The sequence below is a fragment of the Ambystoma mexicanum genome, chromosome 9 (assembly GCF_040938575.1).
Source record: "Ambystoma mexicanum isolate Mex_15411 chromosome 9, UKY_AmexF1_1, whole genome shotgun sequence".
Classification (NCBI taxonomy): domain Eukaryota; kingdom Metazoa; phylum Chordata; class Amphibia; order Caudata; family Ambystomatidae; genus Ambystoma; species Ambystoma mexicanum.
In genome coordinates, this window is record NC_090931.1 from 847902171 (window position 1) to 847927087 (window position 24917).

The 24917-nt window shown below is 43.8% G+C and overlaps 1 protein-coding gene across 3 annotated transcripts in view; it reads left to right on the forward strand.

Annotated features, from left to right (window-relative positions):
- The window catches only part of LOC138488688 (uncharacterized), a 1693320-nt gene extending 1678702 nt beyond the window's left edge, over window positions 1-14618 (forward strand). For all 3 annotated transcript variants that reach the window (XM_069615913.1, XM_069615915.1, XM_069615914.1), the window contains one exon: window positions 14128-14618. In XM_069615913.1, coding sequence (XP_069472014.1) covers window positions 14128-14317 — 190 coding nt within the window. In that variant the 3' untranslated portion in view covers window positions 14318-14618. The remainder of the gene's footprint in view (window positions 1-14127) is intronic.
- The last annotated feature ends 10299 nt before the right edge of the window (window positions 14619-24917 follow it).

Consider the following 24917-nt stretch of genomic DNA (forward strand, 5'->3'; position numbering starts at 1 on the left):
CATTATTTAAACACAGCAACCGTCCGCTGCGGTCACGCGACTCTCATTCCAAGTATAACAAGAGAGCACGCGCGACTGCCGCGAGACAGCATACAATTCTCTACACATCTTCCCCCTCAAACAGAGTAAATAATTTACTTTATAATGCTAATAACAGTAACGAAAAACTTAACCAAAGCGACAAATCAGTAATATCAGAGAATTTGCCTGAACTGGAAAGAATTGAAAGTTAAACAGTAGTGCACAGCCTAAACATGACATGACCAACACATTAGTATCAAGTTTCATAATCCCTCATCCACACCGGCTTAGATCTAGCCCTATGTGAAGAATCTTCTTTGACTCTCACACCTGTATTGTTTTTGTTCTCCTCAGGCACCCTTCCTTTCGTCTCCTCATTCAATGTATGATTATCCTCCTCCACAGCTCTCAACTGTTCATCCAATTTACTCTCTTCCCCATCACCCACTCTCGCCAACCTTCCTTTCGACCAAACTTCTCCTCCCTCCAAAATGACCACATTACTTTTCACTGCACATATCTTCTTCGGTCCCAGGAACCTACTTTCCACACATTTGTTCACTAGTCTGGGAATTTTGACATATACCTTTTCCCCAACCTTCCATTCTTGTTCCTTCACTCTCATCCTGTCATCAAACAGTTCCTTATTTCTTTCTTGACTCAATGTAATGAGTTTCATAATGTGGTCCCGATCAACATTAACCACCTTGGCCATTCCCAGCCATCCTGGACAAAGCCTTGTCCCAGGTTCCCTTCCTTTCATCGAAACAAATGGAGATACACCTGTCACAGAATGTGACGTAGTGACATAATTCCATGTCAGCATCCTTAATACCTCCCTCCATGGTTGTCTCGATTTCATGGCCATCTGCAGGCTCCCTTTTATGTACCTGTTGACTCTTTCAACAAGTCCATTAGCTTTAGGATTATACAAGGCAGTCCTTGTGTGTTTTATACTGTATCCCGCAAGAAACTTTTTCATTGCCCCAGACACAAATTGCACCCCATTATCAGACACAATTTCAACAGGTACTCCTTCCTTAAGAAAAACCCTTTCCAAGAAACCAATCAACTCCTTTGCCGTGACCACCTTTACAGCTTCCCACTCAAACCATTTGGAATGAAAATCCACCACAACAAACACGGACTTCAAGCCTTCTCCCAGACCCGCTACAGGACCCATTATGTCCACCGCTAACTTGCTCCACGGCTGGTCTGGTATCACATTGGGAATTAACAGAGCTTCTCTCACCACTCTGCATTTGTCACTTGTTTGGCAAATCATGCAATCCTTGACATACCTTTCCGCACTCCTATCAATTCCCGGCCACCAATAATTCTGTCTCAATTTCCTCTTCATAGCCGCTTCTCCAGGATGCCCCTGATGAGCCAGCTCAACCAATACCGACCTAAGGGAATGAGGAGGAACAATGGACCTCCCTCTCCTTAACCTATCGTCACATAGGTTCAACTCATTCTTCACTTCCCACCAAGTATTGAATTTACAATCCAAGTCCTTTTTTGCTGGCCACCCCCTCACTGTCCAACATTTGACTAGCTTGAGATCCTCATCAGAATTTTCATCTTGTGTCCATTCTTCCTTACTAACTGCACCTTGTAATTCTGCTACTTCTGACTCCTCCTCCGTCTCTCTATCTTCCATAGGTTCACCCCTGACTGGCAGTCTGGACAGGCAGTCTGCCACAACATTTCGCTTCCCAGGCAAATAGCTCACATCAAAGTTAAAGTTTTGGAGTCCAAAACACCACCTGCTTATTCTTGGAGAACCCATGCCCCATCTTCCGCTCTCAAACATCTGAACCATGGGTTTGTGGTCCGACCTGACAATAAATCTCCTCCCCCACAAGAAGTACTTAAAATGATTCACCGCCCAGAACATGGCCAACGTTTCTCTTTCAATAACTGAATATTTACTCTCTGCCCCTCTCAGCGTCCTAGACGCAAATGCTAGAACTCTCTCAGTATTGTCTCTGTCGTACTGCACCAATGTCGCACCCAGTCCCAACATGCTCGCATCTACTACCAAAACAATCTTGTCCTTGGGGTCAAATCTACCTATGGATGGTGCCTCACCCACTGCTTGCTTAATACACTCAAAAGCCACATCACATTCAGCGGACCATTCAAATTTCACTCCCTTCTTGAGTAACATTCTGAGGGGAATAGACACTTTGGCAAAATCCTTTACAAACCTATGATAATATTCGGCCAAACCTAAAAATGATTTCACCTGCTCTTTATCTTTTGGCACAGGTGCACATTTCACTGCTTCCACCAAATTCTTCTTAGGCCTCACCCCTTGCTCATCAATCTCATGTCCCAGATACTCCACCCTGTGTACCGCAATCTTACACTTGCTCCTCTTCACCGTCAACCCTGCCTCACTCAATCTGTTCAACACCTGTTTCAACACCTCATCATGTTCTTCTGTAGAACTAGCATATATCAGCACATCGTCCTGGAACACAATAATGTTCTTTACTCCACTCAACACCGTCTCCATCACCCTTTGGAATACAGCTGCCACCTAGGCAAGCCCAAATGGCATCCTACAGTATTTGAATGAACCAAACACTGTGATAAATGCCGTCAAGTGTTGACAATCCTCCTTCAGCGGGATCAGATGGTATGCTTGGGAAAGGTCAATGACAGAAAACACTTTGGCATTGTTCAGTACTGATAGCTTGTCACCTATTATCGGTAGAGGATGTCTATCCACTAAGATGTTCCTGTTCAGATCTCGCAGATCCACACATAGCCTAATATCTCCATTGGCCTTAGCAGCTTCTACTATCGGCGACAGCCATTCTGAGCTTTCACTCTTCTCTATTACTCCTCTTTGAAGTAACGACTCCACTTCTGCTTTGAGTTTCTCACTTAACCCATGAGGCACCGGCCTCACCTTGTGCACTTTTGGACTGGCACCTGCCTTGAGCTGAATCTCGTGTTCAAATATTTTCAACATCCCTAGTTCCTCACGAAACACCATGGGATAATCCTTTTCCCATCTGTCCTTCAGTTTAGCTACATCAACTGGTCTCTCCGCGTTCGCCTGTATTCTGATTCCCAACTTCCACTGTTCACCCCATCCTAGGAGTGAAGAACCTTCTTGGGTAACATACACCTCTGATTCACAGCTTCTCCCTTTATATTTAATGGAAGCCTGGAACATCCCTACAATTTCAATTCTCACGTTTCCATATGCATAGGGTTCTATGTTGTGCTTCTTCAATTGTCTCACGTCTCCTTGCATACAACTCAGAAATGTCGCCTTTGACATCAAGGTCCATGGTGAGCAACTGTCCACCTTCATTGTCACCACTCTTCCACTGACCATGAATACATCTGTAGGCGCACCTCCCTTGCTTGAGACCTCCGATACTTCCAGCACATGCTTTGTCTGGTTGCTCCTTCCCATTTCCAGATCTTCTTCTTGTTCAGGCACTCTTCCACCTGCTTCAATGCTCTGCACTGTCCCTGATTCACGGCAAACTCTCGCGAAATTACCTTTCTTCTTGCATTTCAGACATGAGATATTTCTGGCTGGACAAAACATGCTTGTGGAAATATGACGTTTACTCCCACATTTGTAGCACTTAATTTCCTTGTTGGGGACTCCCTTACGAAATCCCTTCACCGCAGCCACTTCTCCTTCCGACTTGTCTCCCTTCATAGTGGTCATATATTTATGAGTCTGTTCCATACTTCTTGCCATGTCTATGGCCGACTCCAGTGATGCATCTTTTGATAATAGCCTCTCTTGTATTTTTATATTATTCGTTCAACGAACCAATTGGTCCCTTATGAGAGAATCAGTGAGCAGCCCAAATTCGCACGTATGGCTAAGAGACCTCAACGCCGCAATAAAGTTTTCCACCGGCTCCTGTGGGTCTTGTATCCTTTGGAATAACTTGTGTCTCTCAAATTTTATGTTTTTCTTGGCTTCAAAATGAACTTCCAACTTCCTTTCCGCCATGGAATATTGGTCCACCTCCCCCTGGCCTTGCTGTGGAAGATCAGGTAATCCATCATAGACACTTCTGCCTTCCGTTCCCAAATTGTGCAGCAGGATCACCTCTTTTCTCGCTGCTGCAAACTTGTCCCCTCCAATTGCAATCAGGTACGTGTCAAACAACTTCTTCCACCTGTCCCACCTTATAGGTGGAGCGCCAGGTTCTGACAGGAACGGTGTCCTATTTACACCAAATATCACAAAATGTGCTAATGTCTTATATCTCCAATTCTATTCACTGTTCTTCCACTTATCTTCTTAGTACTTGTCAGTCCTTCTGTGCTTAAATGCACTCAAGCAACTCTTCAGTGCAGATGGTGCAGGTTCACTGTCTATATGTTTGTCCTGCAACACAGCCTTGTGTGAAGCACCTTCAGCTCTGCAGTGACTTCAATGTCCTCTGGGAGGCACACTCCCTGTGAACCCTGCAGTGACCTCAATGTCCTCTGGGAGGCTCACCCCTGCAGTAACTTCAATGTCCTCTGGCACACTCCCTCCTTATGATGGCCTCTTGTTGGCCCTGAGCTTCCTCTCAGATGTGCCACCCCACTGGCTGTGCCCCAGCCCCCCCTCTCCCTGCTCCTCACCTTCTTGTCCAACGAGAGGGAGAGTGGGCGGCACCCACCAGGAAGAGCCGCTTTTCCCTATGTAGCCACTCGCTCGGAGTAGAGGCGGGGAGACCGTCCCCCTGCAGTGCCACGCTCCCGGGCGCCGCGGAGACAGTCCCTCTGCAGGCCCCCACCTCTTCGCAGGCTGCTCTGCCTGTCGCAGGGCCTGCCCTCCATGCCGCGGACGACACGTTCTGCGTTGCGGGCATTGCGGTCTTAAGGGAGACGTCGCCAGGCTCCGCAGCGAGCTCCGTGGGCCCTCCTTGTCGCCACTTGAAAAGATTTGAGGCAGCACTACGAAAGCAGGTGAGTCCTTTATTAAACGGAGCTCGCCGGAGCCCTAACAGCTGCAGGGCTCAACATTATTTAAACACAGCAACCGTCCGCTGCGGTCACGCGACTCTCATTCCAAGTATAACAAGAGAGCACGCGCGACCGCCACGAGACAGCATACAATTCTCTACAGGGTCCTTCATGGGCTGCCCAAATGTTTTGACAAAGGTTAAGGTTCTACCACCACTTAGTGTGATATCACTAGGCCTTATACTTAAACCAAATCATTGTAGTTTCTGTACATCTGCTTTTACATTGCCTCGCAGGTTTATATATATTCTGATGGGATGTCCTCTTTTTATAAAAATGAATGCGATTATTCTGGACTCTTTAAGAATTCCAGAGTTACATGTATTTTACCCTTTTATGGCATAACGTCTGGCTGAATTTTGGTTATTGTTATATTTTTACATTCATCTCATAAATCCCATCAAGTCAATATATTTGATTTATTTCTACAACCCTCAGAAACTGAGTTTTGATAAGAGGCATTTTCTCCTCTCCCATGTCCCCTGCAATTAACTTATGTTCTGTTTCCCTGAAGTGACATCTGAGACATGCACATTTTGATTGCATCTGGATTCCTGATAATAGTTCTTTTGAAGCTGAGCTCCTTCCCTATCTTGCACACCAAATACAAGCTAAGCTGACAATCACCACTTATATTCTCCTCTGCAGTGTGACTTCTCATAGACGCTCTCACCTGTCAAAACAGAATATGTGACCCCTTACTGCTACCAGATTTTAACAGACCCTCTTTTCAGAGATACTTGGTATAATAGTGGTATTAGTCTATCAACCATATGAGAAGACATGGTTTTTTAATACACAGGAGGACCACTGGGGAGAGTGACTTTAGCTGTATTTGTAAAGCTAATTGGCACAGAGAAAGATGGGCTGGTGCTCTCTGTCTACAGTTGCTAAAATATACCGAGTTCTCAAGGCTGTAAAATACTTCTGAAGCAAGCCCCAATTCCTGTGTTTGAAATGTCAAAACAAAAGCATCCCTTTGTATGACATTGCTAGGGAACAGAAACATTCTTTTCAATCATGAGTCTCAGCAAAGTCAATCGATTTATATAAACCAAAGGATAAATGTTTCACTTTACACAGTATTTTGATGTGAAGATGTAACGTTGGAAAACACAATTACCTGTTTTATCCAACAACACAGAAATATTAAGTCTTAAAAAATATCACTACTTTAAAGTAGGCAGCACATGTCTCTTTACATTGTTTTCTCCAGCCTGCCCCTAATTTCGTTTTTGGGGTAGACCCCTTATGACAGTGGACTCATTTAGGCAACAACCTTTTATCAAATGCTGACATGTGTACAAACGTTGCACACACATAATACAATGGCACAGTTTTTCACCCTTGTTTCCACTATCTTACAAAACCCATCGGTGAGTTAATCTCTCTTCCTTGTGCGATACATTTGTGTGACCCACCTTTCAGTTCCTCTGTGCTTGTCCTCTGTGTCTTAAGGTGTCCCAGTAGACTTTTGGAAGCATAGTCTTCATCTCCTCTCTCACACGCCCCTCGTAAAGTCTTTCCATGACGTCACTAATGGGCTCCTTTTAGCGTTGTACATGGAAATCAAACAACTCTGCCAGCATTCTTCTCATGTCACTCTCACTCAGTGTTAGCAACACCACTCCTTCGTGGGGTCTCTTCTGGTCGGTTTTGGGGACTTCCCTCTGGCCATCTCCTCCCTGTGATTTCCCCAGCATACAGGCACTCTCTTTGGAACATGGTCCACCCATCATTCTCAATGATCTCTCAAGCACTTGTGCCACGAAGCCCCTCCTAGGCTTGCCTGACAATTTTGGTTTGGGTTGCCAGAAACCTCCTTGCCCGTCACACTCATCCTTGACATGACTTGGTTCTCCACCGATCTCTTCCATTTGACCTCGTCTCCTTTCACTGCTGTAGCCTTACACATCCGACTGTGCTCATGGCAATTGTAATTATCATTGTTTTTCAAGACACAAGTAAAAACAACTAGCTCCTTATCTCTTGCGCTCTTTAAGGTGAGTGAGATCTGCAATAAAAACAGCAGCAAGGGTCTACCCGTGTCGCTGCAGCCCCCATATTACTTTATTCTGCGTGCACCATACCATGACTGGACATAAGCCCTGAAATAGAAACAGCAGCATGGTTCTACCTGCGTCGCTGCACCCCCATATTACTTTATTTTGCGCTCCATTAGGTGAGTGAGCTCTTGGGTCTGCGACCCCATTTTAACTAAATTTGAGTGTTGGACTTTGAAGCTAGAGCTAATATCAGCACTTCGAGCGCACTACCCTACTTCCATGTTGCCGGGTCTGCCCGCTTACTGCATCCACTAGCCGCCCGCCTCCAAGCCCGCCCACTCACCGTACCCTGATTGGCCTATGGAACACTCTTAAGTCACGCCTCACGGCAGTACCTGCCCAGCAGCCCCAGCTAATGGCCACAAGGCAAAGAGTGACTCCTGAAGAAGCAGCTCCACTCCTGTGTGTGCCCGTGTTTGCCGGAGAAGCCTGCCGCAGTCAACCAGCAGCGACTGATAAGGTAAGTGTGGTCAAGGCAGGGAGTCCAGCTATTACTGTACTCCAGTAAAGCCCCACCACTCTTATTACCTACTAGAACATAGATCTTTTTTGTCAGTCTGTCATATTTCACATTTAGCCCATCTGTGTTAGCGAGCCATATCTCGCATTTTGCCCATCTGTGTTAGTGAGCCATATCTCACATTTAGCCCATCTGTGTTATTGAGCCATATCTTGCAACTAGCCCTTCTGTGTTTGTGAGCCTTATCTTGTCTTTAGCCCATTTGTGTAAGTGAGCCCTATTTTGCCTTTAGCCCATTTGTGTAAGTGAGCCGTACCTTGCATTTAGTCCATCTGTTGATATACTACATTTAAGGGAGAATGCGTCGGAAGCAGCCTCTCTCTCTGCTGTTCCTGATCGCTTGAGGTGTGGCTTGATGCTATTGAACTCTTGAGGGTCCTTTCCTAGGATCAAGTTTGACGGAGTGCACCCGTTGCAGAACACGCTGAGTGTTGAACGCTGTGGTGTGTTGTGGTGTCGAGCCCAGCTCCCACTCTCTGTTCCCAGTGCACTACTGCATAGCACATCACAGCACTGTATGGTATATGTTGCGGGGGACGAGAGGGCTGTGTGAGCTGGTGATTGTGATTGTGATTGATCACCGAAAATCACCAAGATCACGGAGACCATTGGGACCATCGTGACCTCCATGGAACGGATCAGAATCAGGTTGTACAGTCATTGTATGGCTGGTGAATTGTGGCGAGCTGGCCCTTTGCCTTTGCTCTTAAATGACATTGGCTCCGAACTCTGCCCCTTAGTCCTGCGCCTGAGATACTGTGCTCGGTGTATTGTTTTGTCATTGACCCCTTGGTGACTGGGGCCTGCGGATACCCCCTGATATTTGTGCCAGTTGCTATGTTTAGCTCCAATACAATCACTTGTGGAGACATGTCGAGTTAGTTGGTGGAGTGGCTGTGCATTTACTGTGTCTACGTGCGGATTTTGGATTTAGTCCATCTGTGTTAGTGAGCCATATCTTGCATTTATCCCATCTGTGTTAGTGAGCCATATCTCACATTTAGCCCAATTGTGCTTGTGGCCCATATCTTGCACGGACAGACTACGGGACACAGGGAACACATCGCCCCTCGAGGAACCCATGGGGTGGTAATTGTTGCACACAAGAATGTACAAAAGTGGAAGAGATATGGCAGCATTTAAACAGAACAGCGGGGGTAGGAAAGGTACTGCCACTAACTAACCAAACTAAAACCTCACTCTTCTGCATACACCTTCTCAAACTCTGAACTAAACACAGCCATATCTCTACAGCACACCAAACTGCACACACTTCACAACACCACAACATTGAAACAAACCACACACAGTCTCGCCGAGCACCACATGGCAGCTACCAGCCGAAAAACACACCTACGCTCAGTGAACGGTGTCACTGAACAGAAGATGCCAACAGCAAATCACAGCTCTCTTGCTCTTTTTACCCGCTCAGTCCCACAAACTCACCCATCTCCATCCTTGCTTTGCAAATCCACCAGAGCGCCAACAGACCGTGCCAGTGGCAACAGTGCACAGGAGAAAAACCTTTAACATAACACGACATCTGCTGTTCTCCTTTACTCCTGACTTAGTCCTTCTCTATTGGAGGTCCCAGAGGCACCACTCTAACCATCAGAGATATACCATAGAGTCTGGTGGCCTGTTTTCTCCATGTAATATTGTTTTAGCATTTTCTAGATGTTTACACATCACATACATCTGTCCAGTACAATAGTTGTTTTCTGTGGGACAGCTGAGTGCATAGGTTTGCCAACAAACCAAAGTTCAAAGTTAACTGTCTCCTTGAATTTAGAGAAAAATAGTCAAGGAGAAGAGAGATGGTCAACAATAACAATTATATTAACCTGTTCCGGAAGTATATTAAGCCGAGTACTTCATATGGTTTTCTAATAATTCGATTTTCTTTTATCATAGTTTATTTATTCCACAGAATCATACAGAGAACAATAATTAGGATCTGATATAATTGAATTTTATAATGACTTAAGACAGTTATGCCATCTGATGATAATGAACATAATTTACGTGTATCCTCAATTCATTCTATTGTCATGTATAAGCTGCGGTGTAATACATATATCAGTAATTAAACGTTGTGAAGAATTGAACAATTGTAGAGTCTCTACCTCTACTTTAAGGCTCTTTTGGACGTCTTCTATGTAGCTGGTAAATAAAACCTTGTCTTGCAAGACACATCTTCATTTGACTTGTCTGTGTGGTGAAAATAGTCCTTATACCACCTTATAACACCAGATACCCACCTGCTGTACAGTGTCCAGGCAGCAGGTAGGTATTCGGTGCTCTATAAGGTCAGTTGCTGCCCAGGGTTACTCAGAAGCAGCCGTATTGTGCATCACATCTCCTTAAGAGTGTGAAAGGTGCCACACCCCTTATCTTATTGTGACATCATGTTCAGGTTAGTCAGCCTGAAGAACTGTTTGCGTTCTAAGGATATCCCTTCAGCATTTCAGGCAGTGTGTCCATGGTCTCCCTTATGTACATATGCATAATGCTTTGATGAACTGCGCCTAATGCAGTAACGCTCTGAAGGCCCGCATTAAACGTAATGAATGCTCTGATTTTCCTTTGTCTCCTTGTCTGTGATGATCCTTAACATTTGGATTGTGACCTCACCCAGGCCCTCTTTGATATCAAGTTTGGCCAACGTGGGAGCACCCATCACTGAGCACGAATTGCCACAAAGATCTTACTGTAATATTTGTCTTGGCAAGAAGCTATTCTAAAACGTATCATTAACTTTTACATTGAGGGCAAGAATGCCTTAAATGCTATTGCTTGATCTGGATGCAGGAGTCAATTCTGCACGGGTCATTTAAATCATACGTTTTGTAATTATTTTAAAGCAAGTTGACAGCTAGTGTATCCGGATGTCTTTTGTTAGCTACAATTTTACTGAAGTAAATTTGTGTGAGAATGCTCTGTGAATAATACATTCTATTTGTATAGTCACTTGCTAGGACACTATATTGAGACTGCGTCTCTGTGCTTTGCCATAACCTAAGTACATCTACCACCTACTGAATACAGCGTGAGAATTCAACATCACTTGCAAGAGGTTTGAAAAAGATAGCGTAATCAGATCCACCAAGGGGTATCCCCAAAATCTCCATGGGGTTTATAGTCCCATCTGCAAGTCTTGCATCCCCTTTTCTTATACAGTATCTGCTGACTGTTCCTGATCTTCCAAGCTTGCTGCACAGGCCAAGAAGAGAAGACACTGAGGGATGCTCAAGTGTCCCCTCCATCCATAGAGGACTTCAGAAAGTTTTAATATCTCCCTGTTAAGCTTTAGCCCTTTATTTATTTATTTATTTATTTAATTTGTAAAGCACACATACAACCCAGAGGCACTGAGTAATACTCATTCTTTTGGGGCAGACATCGCCCTGATAGCATGGAAGTTGTCCTTCCAGTATCAAGACTAGCACCAAGTCACCTGGGTTTTATTAAATCAACTCGCTCAACTACTTACTGAGCCAAACCACTCCTCCAGCCTGTCCCCCCAAAAGATGCAGGGGCTTCCGATCCTGCTTTTTCTCACAAGCAAAAAAGGAAGAGGTGTCGCTCCCATTCTAGACCGCTGTGACTGCAGCCAATTTCTTCCCATTCAAAGGTTCAGGATGTTAGCATTGACACAATTGTTGGCATCTGGCTTTGCTGGCTGAAATGTTATGTGTTGTCCCTCTTCATGTCCAGCAAGACCAGAGGCCATATCTCAGGTTAGACATACGGGAGAAATACTTTTAATACAAGGCAGTCCACTTTAGCGACATTGCAGTCACTCTGGTCTTAAAAAGGATAATGCCAGTCACATCCTTTCTGTGATGCAAAACGTCGATTTCTATCATAACTTGGTCTTTTGCTTGCGTTCTACACTTCTCCCTCTGCAGCATCAGCCTCACCACGAGGATGCTTTTCAAACATGTTTTCTCAGCAAATGCCCCAATGTTATCTATGCAAAACACCAAGAGGATCACAAGTCATAGGTTAATACCTTGTCTAAACTCTAGCACAATCAATCCCTTCTGCCAAGAGAGTTAAATCAGTCCAGTAGATGATAAAGCACCTTCTGCCCCCACAACAAATGCCAACCTGGTGGTTCAAGAGGTTTCTGAGCTTCAAGCATCCCTCGGATTACTGATTTCGTGTGTCAGGCTACAAATCCAACCAGGCCAACTGCATGTGACAGAGAGTGGCACTAGAACTTGGGTAACAATCCCACCCTCTTGGATCAGGATCTTCTAAGATGCTCTCGGTAAGGAAGGGTAAGCAACCTCCTACGAAGCTGCTCATTCTTCCTCTTCGGTACCCCTGGAATCCCCATCGACGCAGACTCTTCAAGTCTGAGGTGGGAGGAAGGCTGGATACATCGATCTGTAAAAGACCTGTCTGACAAGATCAATGCCGGCCACCACAGGAACTTACTGGAAAGTGTTTCTATTGGTTATTTACTTGAAAGTTGTTCTCATTCACACTGGCAAAACCACCACCCTCTACTGCATCAGGAAAGAGGATGGAGCTCTCTGACCAGCCCTGTGCCGCGTGGCAATCAATATTTGGAAGTGGACCTTCCTTCAAGGGAGTTTCCTTTGAACGCACTTTGAAACTCAAAGCTGAAGCTGGGTGCAGAGATTTTTCCAAGCAGTCAGACCCTAAGGCCAACTTCAGAAGAGAGGGTCGACCTCTGATTGATCTCTCTGATTGATCACTCTGTGATTCCTAATAGCAGCTAATACGGACGCCTTTTTCTATAGTTTATCTGATCAGCTTATGAACGAAAAAACCAATTGTGAACACACGTTGGTTTTGCAGAGTCTCATTGGTTGTTTCTCAGCCCAGATCCCCCTAAACTCGAATCACCTGGAGATGGGCGTGGGATATCTGCACGCGTTTTGGTGAGTGTAACCTATTTTCTTCTTTCTCTCTAGTTAACTTGCTGTGCCCACGTCAATATAAGAACTTTTCAGCATTGTCATTATTATAAGATTTCAGTTTTAGATAGTTTAGCCCTAATCCCAAACACTGTAAAAACTAACAAAGTAATCCTTGAAAAAGTGCCCAGGAGGGCTCAAAGACGTACTGGCTCTCTCAAAATGCCAGACCTTGGTTTGCATGCCATAACAATACATGCATCTATTAAATGTAAATTATATAACATCCAATGGGTGAAATTATTGGTCTGTATTTACTATTAGCACGTGCGGATCTATATTCACCTCGTGGTAGCCACTCAGAATGTTTAGAATGCAGTCAATAACTACTGGTAGTGACTGCATTCTGTCTTCAAGAGCAGACAGCGAAACACCAATGCAATTTCCAGGCAATACGTCTTTCAAAAAGACACGTCCTTGTTCGACAGTATGTTGTTTGCTGCATCGTCCTATTTAACACACCAGATAAAGCTAAACTATGGGAAATGCTGAGCCATACATGTGTACATGTTACCTAATGAATGCTCGCTGCGCTCCAGTTTTACAAAATTTGCTAATAAATTGCTCCCATTATGAAGACAATCTTGTTATTTAAAAACTACAAAATAATACTACATTTCATTTAGTAGATGAATTTGTTTATTTACTTTACTTGCTGTTAACGCAAAATGTTTTACTTCCCCACCAAAATCTTCAAAACATGTACTGCTACCACCACTATGCACTAGTACCCTTATAGATCTCGGGAGGCTCATTATCCCGCGATAATGACCCCATCCTTGTTCTATAAGGCCATATTAAAGCAGTACTTAAATGTATGTTGTCAATTTGAAAGCATTTTTTGGAGAATATGATTAAATAAACTATGGAGAAATCCTGAGAAAGTATTTGAGCAGCCAGAAGGAAGGCACTTAAAACATAGTGCGCTGCATAATAGGGTTACATCAAGCAACTGCTTGTTTTCTTCTTGAGTACTTTTTGGGTGACTCTGCCACTGCTAGGAATGGATATTTGCCATTCACAACAGCCTCCTGCCAACCCCTCCGATTGGGTACAGCTAAGGGAAGTGTCAAGCGTGTGTGCTCGAGCAGGGGAAGAGACCCTAGAAGTGTAGCTGGAAGCAAACGTGTGTGCTGTGTTGCAACTGCCCCTGCCTTTAACGGAATTGTGAAGCCGCGTCCTGCTGTAACTTGGCGGGGCACAAACGTGTTGTGTTGCTAATTTATTGTTTAAGAAGTTGATGTAATTGCACTATCTCCAATCTAGTGTCTGAAATCTTGACAGGCCTGGCAACCCTTTAATGTGAATGATTTGCTATTTGTGTAGCTTGTTTGCCAAAGCACTGTACAAAGAACATATTTACACACATGTATCACCCAACCGAAATTGCCACTCATTGATCTCTGAAGGCAAGATTCGGACCCGCAGATCACAAACAGATCACAGCGTTGATCACGCAACCCTTTGAGCTATGTTACCTGCTGTCTTTATCATCTTCATTGTCTGTGCCTGTGGTTGTATACACGTCTTTGTACATCTTAGTAAATTTCGTTTTTTTTGGCAGGTGTCCGTCCCCATGCAACGCTAAGCTGTGTGATGCCTACAAACAGGGAATCGCTCCGAAGAGAGTCGTCGATGGCCACCTGGAGCCTGACGGTCCACAGGATGTAGGTGCTTGCCCTGCTTTGGGGGTGACAGGCCCGAAAAACAGGAAGACGAAGATCCCTGCTCTGTTTCCGCTTAAGTCCCACTAGATTGCAGGGGAAGGAGGGCAGGCCATGTGCCCCGTGTCCCCGGAATGTCCAACACTTTCCATGATGTAAGCTCCAAAAAGGAGGCACGAATGTAACCCGTTAATCGATGCTGCTTGAACTCAGTTATCGAAATGAAATTCAGATCTATATTATTTATTATTTGTTCTTCCTTCCTGGGCTATTTAACTGTGCCTGTGAAAAGTGTCTAATTAAACATAACTGGCATTTATTATTTTTACTTAAAGACTTATTTGACCGTTTTCTCTGCCTATTCATACTTATTAAAACCCACAGTAATTCATTCTTTCTGCTTTTTTGAACTATTTGTCCAGCTGATCAATTAATCAGTGGCACTAAACTTGGTGTATTTCCTCGTGTACTCACATTCATTTAACCATCCACTCATTCAGTCTTCAGCAGTTCATTGTCTTCCTCTTGTATTCACTTGCTTATTTCATATACTCGTGAATTGACTCCTTAATTGAGTGGTTTACCCATTCTAATCCCTCATTAGCGTACCCGTTCGCCCATACGTGCACCCTCACTTTCCATAATCGATTCACGGATGCATTCTCGTGTCTTCGATCACTAACTACCTGGTTGCTTTGATGGCTCCCCCATCCATACTGTGGACCGGTGAACTGTGGCTCTGAGTGTATTTCCAGCCTCTGGAAAGTAGGTGACACTGTGACATGTTGATAACATTGCTTCTTCTAATGTGCACTTTGGGTCACTCACCGCTCATCTAAATCATGTATTTGTGCATTTAACAGTTGCTTAATTCATACAGATTCTTATGTACGTGTGTATTAATAAAAGCTTTGACTCACTTGCACAGTCCCTGATTAATTGGGGTTCTCACGTGCACCTTTCTAAATTAAATATGCACACAATTATACAGCGTCTCACACAGTACTTAAACAACTCGCCATTATTTGAAACACTCAGCACTGCTAACTTAAGTTCCGCCTCTGATCATCTCACATATCCCATAATTTGTCTATTTATTTAAATATTTTTTACTCATTCAGGCATGTATTTAATGTCTTAGGGCCTGATTCGCTGAAGTGTTTTATAATGGTGCAACCCCATAGCAAAGCGCTCCGTGAATCAGGCCCTTAATGTACTCATTCATCCATGCATTCTTGTTCACTGGTGCCTTTCCTAACTGCTTACTTCACTTTGTTTTCTCACTCGGTCTTACACTCACCCACTTGCTTCTTCACTTAGCACAGGGGTCTGCACAGGGGTGGAACCTGTCCCACAATTTGGGAATGTCAGGAGGGGGGGGGGAGAGGAGTGGAGGACAGTTTAAAAAGCAGGTTGCAAGAGAGGTCTTGAGTGATCACCCAACACGCAGTGCCCCTTCAAGTGCCTGCATGCCCACCATCAATTGTGCCTTTGCTTTGTGCACTCTGGCTTTGGTATGCCTCGTACTTAAGGTCTCTCTGCTCCTAACGTTACAGAAAAAAAGTGATGCATAGCCGTCAGTTTTGATATGTTATTTGCGCTCGGAAGCAAACCGGGCACATTCTTGCGGTGAAGGGAGGTGACTATGGGTTCCAGAATAACAGCAACCCTATGCGAGTCCCTCCCTTCCTTGCATGGTGGCACCTAATGCACTTGGGAAAACTGCAGAATCGTCCTCAGACCTATTTGCTGTTATCTACACTGTTAACTGTAGTATATGCACTTACTCTGCCTTGCTGGCTTGTATCATTCAGGAATTCAAGGGCTCTGAATGACTGTTGTTTTTCCCCTTTTTCCCTCCCCCCTTGAGCACTTTGAAATACTTGCCTTGTGTATAGGCACTTTACAAATACATTTTACCTTGCCTTACCTTACCTCTACATTCCCCCCTCTGGTCGAGTCCTCGACCACTTCCACAATTGTTTCCACATCCTGGTATTTTCTCTTGAAGAAGTGCTTCTTTTGCATCCATATCTTCATCACCCCCCTCAGGGTGCAGGCTTATTTGACATGTTCATCTACACTCCAGGTTATGTAGTTACATTTCCCATTTGGATTACAATAGACCGATTGTCCCATGTACTTCTTATGACTCTTCGGATACAGGATCTTCGTTCCTTCAGGTGCTACGATGTTGGCTTCTATATATTTTCTGACAGTTTCATCAGTCAGCTCCTTGTTTTTAAGTCCAGATTCGACATTGATCATGATCTTCATTCATACAACCTTCTTTGAGGTTTTCTTACATTGGGCAATTGCTATTCTAATTACTCAGAATCCGAACATCACCAACACTGTTATCCCTCCAAGCATCGTGAATATATTTTCCAACCACTGTGGAATCATGAGAACAGGAAGGCAAACCAACTGTCATTTTTAATGTCATCTGCCTCATCTTCCATCTTGTTATGCAGGTCTGTCAACAACGTTATGGCTTCTGTCAAGGTCCCAGTTTCTTCATCAGGAGATAGTAAGAATGTGCAACACGATGGCCCTATTTTGGCATAACTCCTCCTTCCATTGCTGTGATCGTATGAAGGGCATATCTGTTCTGGAGAGTCATCAGTCATATGGCCCCCAGCTCTTCCCTGATAGCGTTGAATACTTTTATGGGAACATTAATTGTCTGCAGACGCTCCCATCTGATCATCTGTAGCCACTTGGTGTTTGCTACTGTTTGGATCCCAGGCATGAATATAATCGTAAATATTGTGGCAGTCTTACTGAACAACCTGTGTTCCTGGGGAATAGAGTCATATGCTGTTACTGATTTGGCTGAGAAATCATTATCTCTTCTTGTCCGACGGAGAAGTTCAAGCGATCTTCTTTTTCCCAAATGGGCATCCACTTTCAGAAATTCACCAACGCTCAGGTCGCTTTGAGGAATCACTAATGCTGGAAAATGGATGAGAAGCAAAGAACATACTACACCCCAATCGTTGGCCAACCTTATGTAAGCTCTAGATCCTCCAGCCCAATATCGGTCCATAAGGATGTCTGTCCCTTCTCTCATCCTGTGGACTTCAATTGTAGATTTGCTTTCTTTGTTATATCCCACATGATTCTTTCTGTGCCTCTGGAAGCACAGTGTCACATTAACCAATGGGATTGCTCCAACTGGGCCTGATTCATCTTCTACCCATGTCAGTAGTATGACATGTTTGGCCCATGACTTTAAACACCCATCATTCACCCTCTGCAATTCTTGTACGTATTCCCTCTTCAGCGGGTGATCTGCACAGGATATCATTCCTTCTTCCCATCCCTTCTTGGACTTCACATGTCCATAGACCATAGATCAAGAATTGAGTTTGTTCCCAACATCCAGGTTATCCAGCTATTTCTGTCACATCAGGGCAATTCATCCTCTGCATCTCTTCAATGACCACTTCATCCTGTCCTGCAGCAGAGTACACACGCATCTTGCTCTTCCATTCATGCTCGTTTTCCATTTGAAAGCTCTTGATGTAGTCATCCTGGTATGGAAACAATCATTTCGATTTCCATCGCAAAGTTGCCCAGCTTCCTTGGAATTGTCCTTGAGTTGTACATGTTGCAAGATGACTGAGGCACCTTGTGTCGTGTTCTGCAACCTTTCTGGCAATAAAAATGTACACTGTAATACGCTAAAGGATTGTGTAAGCACTGCTGTCATGACTGTTCCATTTGTCTGCGAAAACAAATAAAATACATACAATTCCTCAGCATAATTGGGAATCCTTAGAACAGGGGCTGTACAAATTGCTTTTTTCAACTCTTCAAATCCTTCCTCCATTTCTTTAGTCCATTCTAGTTTTGTTTGATCAACTTGCACTTTCTTTAATGCTTGCAGAAGTGGCTTTGTGTATGTACAATAATCAAACGCCCAGGCTCTAACCTAGTTGCATAAACTCAGAAACTGTTGCATCTGTCTCACTGTATTTGTTTTTTAGGTCTTCATGATTTCCTCAGCTCTCTCAGGTGTCACTTTCTTTTCTTCATGCAAAATGAACTGACCCATGTATAGCACTTCTTCTTGGCAATATTGTAGCTTCTCTTTGTCTACTTTATATCCCTTGTCTGCTAGAATAGTCATCAACTGACCAGGATCCTGTCTGCACTCATCTTCTGTGGTGCTACACATCAAGATGTCATCTACGTATTGTATAACCACACTTTTAAGATCAATATTACCAAGATCCATCTGTAGGACCCTGTTAAAGATCAATGGGGACTCACAGTACCCTTGATGCAGCCTAGTATGTTTCAGTCTTTTTTGGCAAAACGTAAATTAAGTCAAGTCTTGTGAGTTCTTGTGCGACGGGATTGAGAAAAACACATTTTTCAAATCGATCACTGTAAAATATCAGGCTTCCACCAGGATACTACATAGTATTGTCACCGGATAAGAAACTAAAGGAAACACAGCGACTACAATCTGGTTAATCAGTCTCATATCCTTGATAAATCACCACGATTCCCCTTCCAATTTCTTAATCAGATACACCACGGTATTACACAATGATTCTGATGGTACCAGAATTCCCTGATTCATTAGTGATGAAATATTCTGGAATATACCCTCATCAGCTTCTCAAGACATGGGTTACTGTTTTGCTCGAGGTAAAATCGCTCCTAGCTTAAGCTTTATTTTAACCTCTCCTATCCCCTTCAATAAACCTACATCAAAGGAGCCTGTAGTCCAAAGGACACTTGGCACCTTTTCCAAATCTTCCTGAAAAAATGCTGGTTGTTGCCACATTATCGCCATTCGCTGTGGGACTTCCCTTTTCTCTATTCTTATCCAGTATGTAATGCTCATGAAGAACACCACTTTGTCATCTGTTCGGTCCTCCCTGAACATATTGTCATCAGTTATGTCAGTAAATCTATACCCTTCCTCAAGAGCTATCACTGTTCTTCATGATCTACTCTCATCTTCTATCCCTTTGAGCATTGCCATTTCCTTTTGTACTATGGCTGCTTCCAACTCTATAGGAATAGTCTGTCCACCTTCCTCATCCATAGGTATTTGTGGTCTAAACAGAAACTCTTCAGGTATTCTCACAGTCTTTTCCACCAGGCCAGGCAGCCATGTCAGTAAAATGCTCACTCCTTATGGAAAACTCTCTGGATCTACCGGAACACCTTGCGTTGCCACTTGCCCTGTTAACACCAGTATAAACTCTCCCATGTTTAAATAGTGTATTCCTGGAATGGGGCATACTATTCCTTGATCAGTAAACAAATTGTCATGTTAAGTTTCATCATCAAATCTTCTATCAAAATATTAAGCGGTGTTTGTCGTGAATATAACAAGGGAACGGACATGTCACATTCTCCTATGTAGACTGGTAATTTATCAGTAAAAGGAACTCGACTTGTAGCTTGAGAGAACCCTTGAGCATTCATGGCAATACCTGACATTGTGGGCCTCATCACGAGTTGGGCGTTAACGCCGGCGCTAATAGCGCTGGCGCTATCTGCCCTACCACCAAACCCCCCGGTGCTATTAACGCCGGATCACGGGTTTGGCGGTAATGGAAGTCTCCATTCTCCACTGAGCCCATTCGGGAATGCCCCGAATGCAAATATTCGGTGGAATTCCCCCCAGCTCAGAGCTGGGGAGAAATCCGCCGAAGCCCTGATTTGGCAGACCCTTAAATCCAGCGGTAATAGCGCTACCACCGGATTTAAGGGTTACCCCCAAACTCGTGATGAGGCCCTGTATATTTTCCCTCTCGTATACACAAACAAGTTGCTCCAGTGTTCACAAGAAAAGAAAAGGATTTGCCTCCTATCTTCACATCGGCCCTTGGTTCCTCTTGGGGCTCTGGTGTTATAGATAGTACTGAACACATCAAGTCACCCTGTGAGCGGTCCTATTATGGATACAGGCTCATCCCCGTCCCTGAGAAAGGATTTCCTCCTACCACAATGACAACTCCTATTCTGAGTGTCAATACTTGTTCTATGTTTGCATACTGTTGTGTCTGCATAGGGGCTTATTGCGACTGCCCTTGTGGCAGATTCATTTGTACTTGTCCCTGCTGTGGTACCTGTTGTACTCGCTGCACTTGTGTTTTATGAGATGTGTGATCCTGGGCAAAGCCTTCTCTGGTCTCTGTATTATATGGTGGAGGATAATCTGTCCCCCCTCTTGAGAACTGTCCACTCTGTACATTCCCTTGGCTCCCGCATACGTGCCCAATATGTCTTGCCATTCCACAATTCCAACATACTGGAGGAACTCTCCTATTAGTCCCGCCTTGGTTATATCCTCCCTGAGCATTCTGATTCTCATTCTGTGTACTTTGAAACCCACCTTGATTATTTTGAAATCCGGCTCCTCTTCCTCTGTAACCCATACCTCTGCCTTGTGGTATAAACCCATATCCACCTTGGTCCTTTGGGTGCAAATTATTTGCCTGCGATGCACCCATTGCTTCATGCATTCCCAATCCTTCTCCGCTTGTCAATATCACCCGTTCTATGGCAAATGTTGACAATTATTTCAGTACTAATTTGGCTTCCTCTATCTTTCTATTCTCATCCTTCTTGTTTTTCTCTTCTAATAACCGACAATGGTGTTCTATTGTCAGCTGTATCTCAGCCCATGGATTTGCTTCCATTCCTACTTGTTTCTTCATCTGTCTCTGTACAGGCTCAGGCAACTACTGACATAAAATGCGGTAAAATAATGCCAGTCTTTTTCCACGGCTCGCAAGTTTCAAGTTGCCATTTTTCCTGAATATCCTGAATGGAAGCAATAGGGTCTTCATCATCCTTCATCTTACGTGTCATAATTTCACCCATATCTGATGTGTCAGGATACTGTACCCGGAGTGTGGTTCAAACATCTGGTCTACAAATATTAAATGCCGCTCCATCATGCGCGGTGTTTTGTGCAGTCACACTTGAATATCCCGCTCTCCTCCATATCTCATCAGCCCGCTCCCCAAGAATAGCTGCCAGGAGACCTTTTATGTCCCCTTTGCCCAGAGTTTTCCTCCTGTCATGTTTTCTAATTCGTATATCCAGTTCCCAGCGGCCAACGTCAAAATAGGGAGTTTGCATCGTAAGTTATCATTGTCTATTTGTGGCCATGGAATATATTGTGGTCTGGCGCCCCCTTTTTCTAACAACGGAAACTGCATAAACCCTGTCCCATAATCAGATCCCATTATTAGTCTATCCATGGCCTGGATAATCCTTCCTGTTTGTCTTCTTGTGGGTAATGACCTTAACCTGCTTACATATGGTGGCGACTCTCCCTTCTCACTATGTGAGCATCCTCAAGGACGCTCAGGATATGCTATGGGATCTGGTGTCCTATCTTTAGGCTGTACCAAATCTGACCATCTCACTTCCTTATCCATTTGCAGATTTCCTTCAAGGGCACATGCACTCCCTCGTTCTGCTCCAAAACAGGACTCCCTTTCCTCGTCCGACATCTCTAGTCCCCAACTAGTGTGACTATCATCCCCTTCACCCTTATCCAGATTCGGTCTGCTTAAAGACAATGCTCGACGTTCATCACTGAACAGGCTTCCCTCCTCACTTTGTGATTGAGGAACTGGGGATCGATCGATGTCCCTTCGCGTTCCAAACTCGCTACGTTACCTTAACTGTTGATAGACATTATCAATTCTTTCTCCAATGCTTTCCTCATCAAATCTTTCTTCTTCTAACGTTACTCTAGGTACTGCTGGCATTACTTCCTTTATCGGAAGAATCTCTTCCGCTCTGTCCCATCGTATTTCTGGACTTGACCTTATTTGTTCCTTATGAATGAGACTGGCGTCGAGACCTCACTGTCTCCTTTTCCGTTCTATTTCTTCATCTACTTCCCTTTGCTTTCTCGTATCCCTTCTAATTCTTTCTTCCTCTTGCCTATTTTCTTCTCCTCTCCTTACTCCTTCCCTTCTACCCTCCTCTTCCCTTTGTCTTTGTAATCTTTTGTCCCTTAATCTCTGTGCTTCTTCCTCCTCTCTCTTTCTTTCCTTTCTATCTCTTTCTTCTATCACTCTCTGTCTATTGTCTTTCTTTGTTCTTCTGGCCATTCTTCTATTTTCTCGTGCTCCTCCTGATCTATCTGTTCTTGTCACTCCCTGTTTTTCTTTTCTTTTCATCTTCTTTCAATCTCTTCTCTCGTTCTTTATCTCTTCTTTCTTGTTCGTCCTTATCTTCTCTTTGCCTGACTTCCTCAATACTTTTCCTATCTATCTTGAGTAATATCTGTCCTGCCATCCATTTGTTCTGTATGAGCGCTATCTCATCAGCCTTATCCTTTTCTCCTTTCCATCTCTTAATCTCCCTGTCGATTTCTGTTGATAAATTAGACCACTCACTCTTTTCTTACTTGTCTTCTATGATCTTATAGATTTCTTCCTTTCTCTTATTCTCCTCCGGACTATCGTCACTACTGTAAGTGGGGGTTCATATATTGGAATACTATATACCCTGTCGCTGCTTTCAGTTCTTTTAAAGGATACACCACTATTTCTTCCGTAGCAACGCCCTTTACTTCAGCTGAGGTAAGGGGACCTGAGGGCTCAATGCCTTCTTCCCTATGTTAATTGAGCATCCAGTCCTCAAGTGGCGGTCTTCTCTTTCCTCTTGATACATCTTCCAGAGCTCTAAAATTGCAAATCTTTATCTAATTTCTCCCCTGTGTACGCAGCGTGCAAGTATGTTGTCATGTGTTGCCATATTGCTTATGACAATGATCCCCCTTGTGGCCACGGCATGAACATTTTATCTGTGGTGCCTTTTACCCATTATGCAATATACTGTTTGAGCTTGGGCAGTCTTTTGAATAGGTGCATGAGGGAAGTATCCCCCATAATAACAAGTCTCAATTAACTGCTGATACTTACCAAAATGTTAAATAAATCTTATACCTTGGCTTAAATCACCACTTTTCAATGTTTTTAAAACAACAAATATGAGCAAACACCATACATTTCTGCTCAAGCCTCATATTTCAGTAGCCTGTCTATTCTCCTACTTGATGTATCTATTCTCTTGATTGGCGCCAATCGCTTTTCTATACTCAATCACTGTTGCTCCTCAATTTTTTCACAATCTCTATCACTCTTCGATAATTTTACTCGACAAACAACATTCATACTGGTCAAACATTATACATTTATAAACACAGAGATCACCTTATCTCTTGCCTTTATTCTATACCCTATACAGGATTTGAGACATCACCTTACGCAATCCTGATTACACGTTTTATACTTCACTTTACCCCCATTTGCATCTAAGTTGTCTCCTTCTGGCTCCCTTGTGCCAGAGCTTCTATGTTCTACCTCTTCTTCACAATATTTCCCGTTACTCAAAAAATATTACAATCCCATCCCCTTATTTGCCATTCCCCTTAGTCTACTCACCATTTGTTAATTGACTCAAGGACTTCAGTATCTACTCCTTCTTCAATCTGGCCACTTCGCCTTCCATCCTCAGAGTACACGTGGAAACCGGGCAGGGATTTCACCGTCTTAGTTATTTTAGCAAGTTTATTTGTATCGGCCGGTCTCCAAAGGAAACCCAGCAATCTTTCAGCTAATGGCAGAGGCTGCCTGATCATCCGAAACTCTGGAGACAAACCAAACTAGTTTGGATCTTTTAACCATCCACACCGGTACCACGTGAGCGTAGGGCCCTTTGGATCGCGTGCATGCAATGGATGGGAATGCAGAATAACTCCAACACCAAATAATCGAACCAACTCAGGAAGATGGCAAAGGTTGCTGTTTTATTAACAATTATCTAAAACAGGGAAGTACAACGAACATCAACGGACGTTCGATCAAGCTCTCAATTCATTTTAAACAAAAACAGGCTTTTGTAAGTAAAATAAGTCAGACGTGACATCATACTATGTGGCAAATGAGAAACACCTACGAGGGGTTGTGATAGGCTCAAGGAGAACATCTAATTATACTTTCGGTAAGGGGTGGGATTGTGATTGGATATCTACGGTCAGGTGGACAATTTATGCCTACCTCTAAAACATTTCATTTTCAACACTTTTAAGTACACAGTCTACCATTTGCTCTCAAACTACAAGGTCCTTCATTATACAGCCTTCTTTAATTGGTTGGTACACTTGTGCCATGTCTAGGACATTCTCTTCATTTAGCAGCACATGAGCTCAAACCCAGGTTCCAGGAGGTGGACTTGACTTCACCACCCCACCCAATTAACTCAACGTCTCTCATCACCCATGCCTTCTGCCATGAAGATTGTCTTAAAACTTGGCCTTGCAGAGTATTCTTGTCTCTGGGAATATAAGAGAGTGCGAGCATGCACTATCGTTGTTCTAGAATTCTATGCTCAACTCTATTTCCATCCTTGGTTCACATGACAAAAGACCATGATTTGGTCAATTCTGCAGCTTTTAAATGTCTTAAATGAATAAAACATGACACACTTGGTGTTCTTTGTTTGCACCTTAACAAGGGATGATTCAGCTTCTCACATTCTAGATCATAGATAACCAGTATTGGCTGCTTTAGCTTTGATACCAGGTCAAACAGCCTCGCCATTCGTGTCCATTCGTGTCCACGATCTCAGATCATTCTTTGCTGCAACACAGTTCTCGGCCTTTCCTCTTCATGGGTCCGGGCTTTCTAAATTC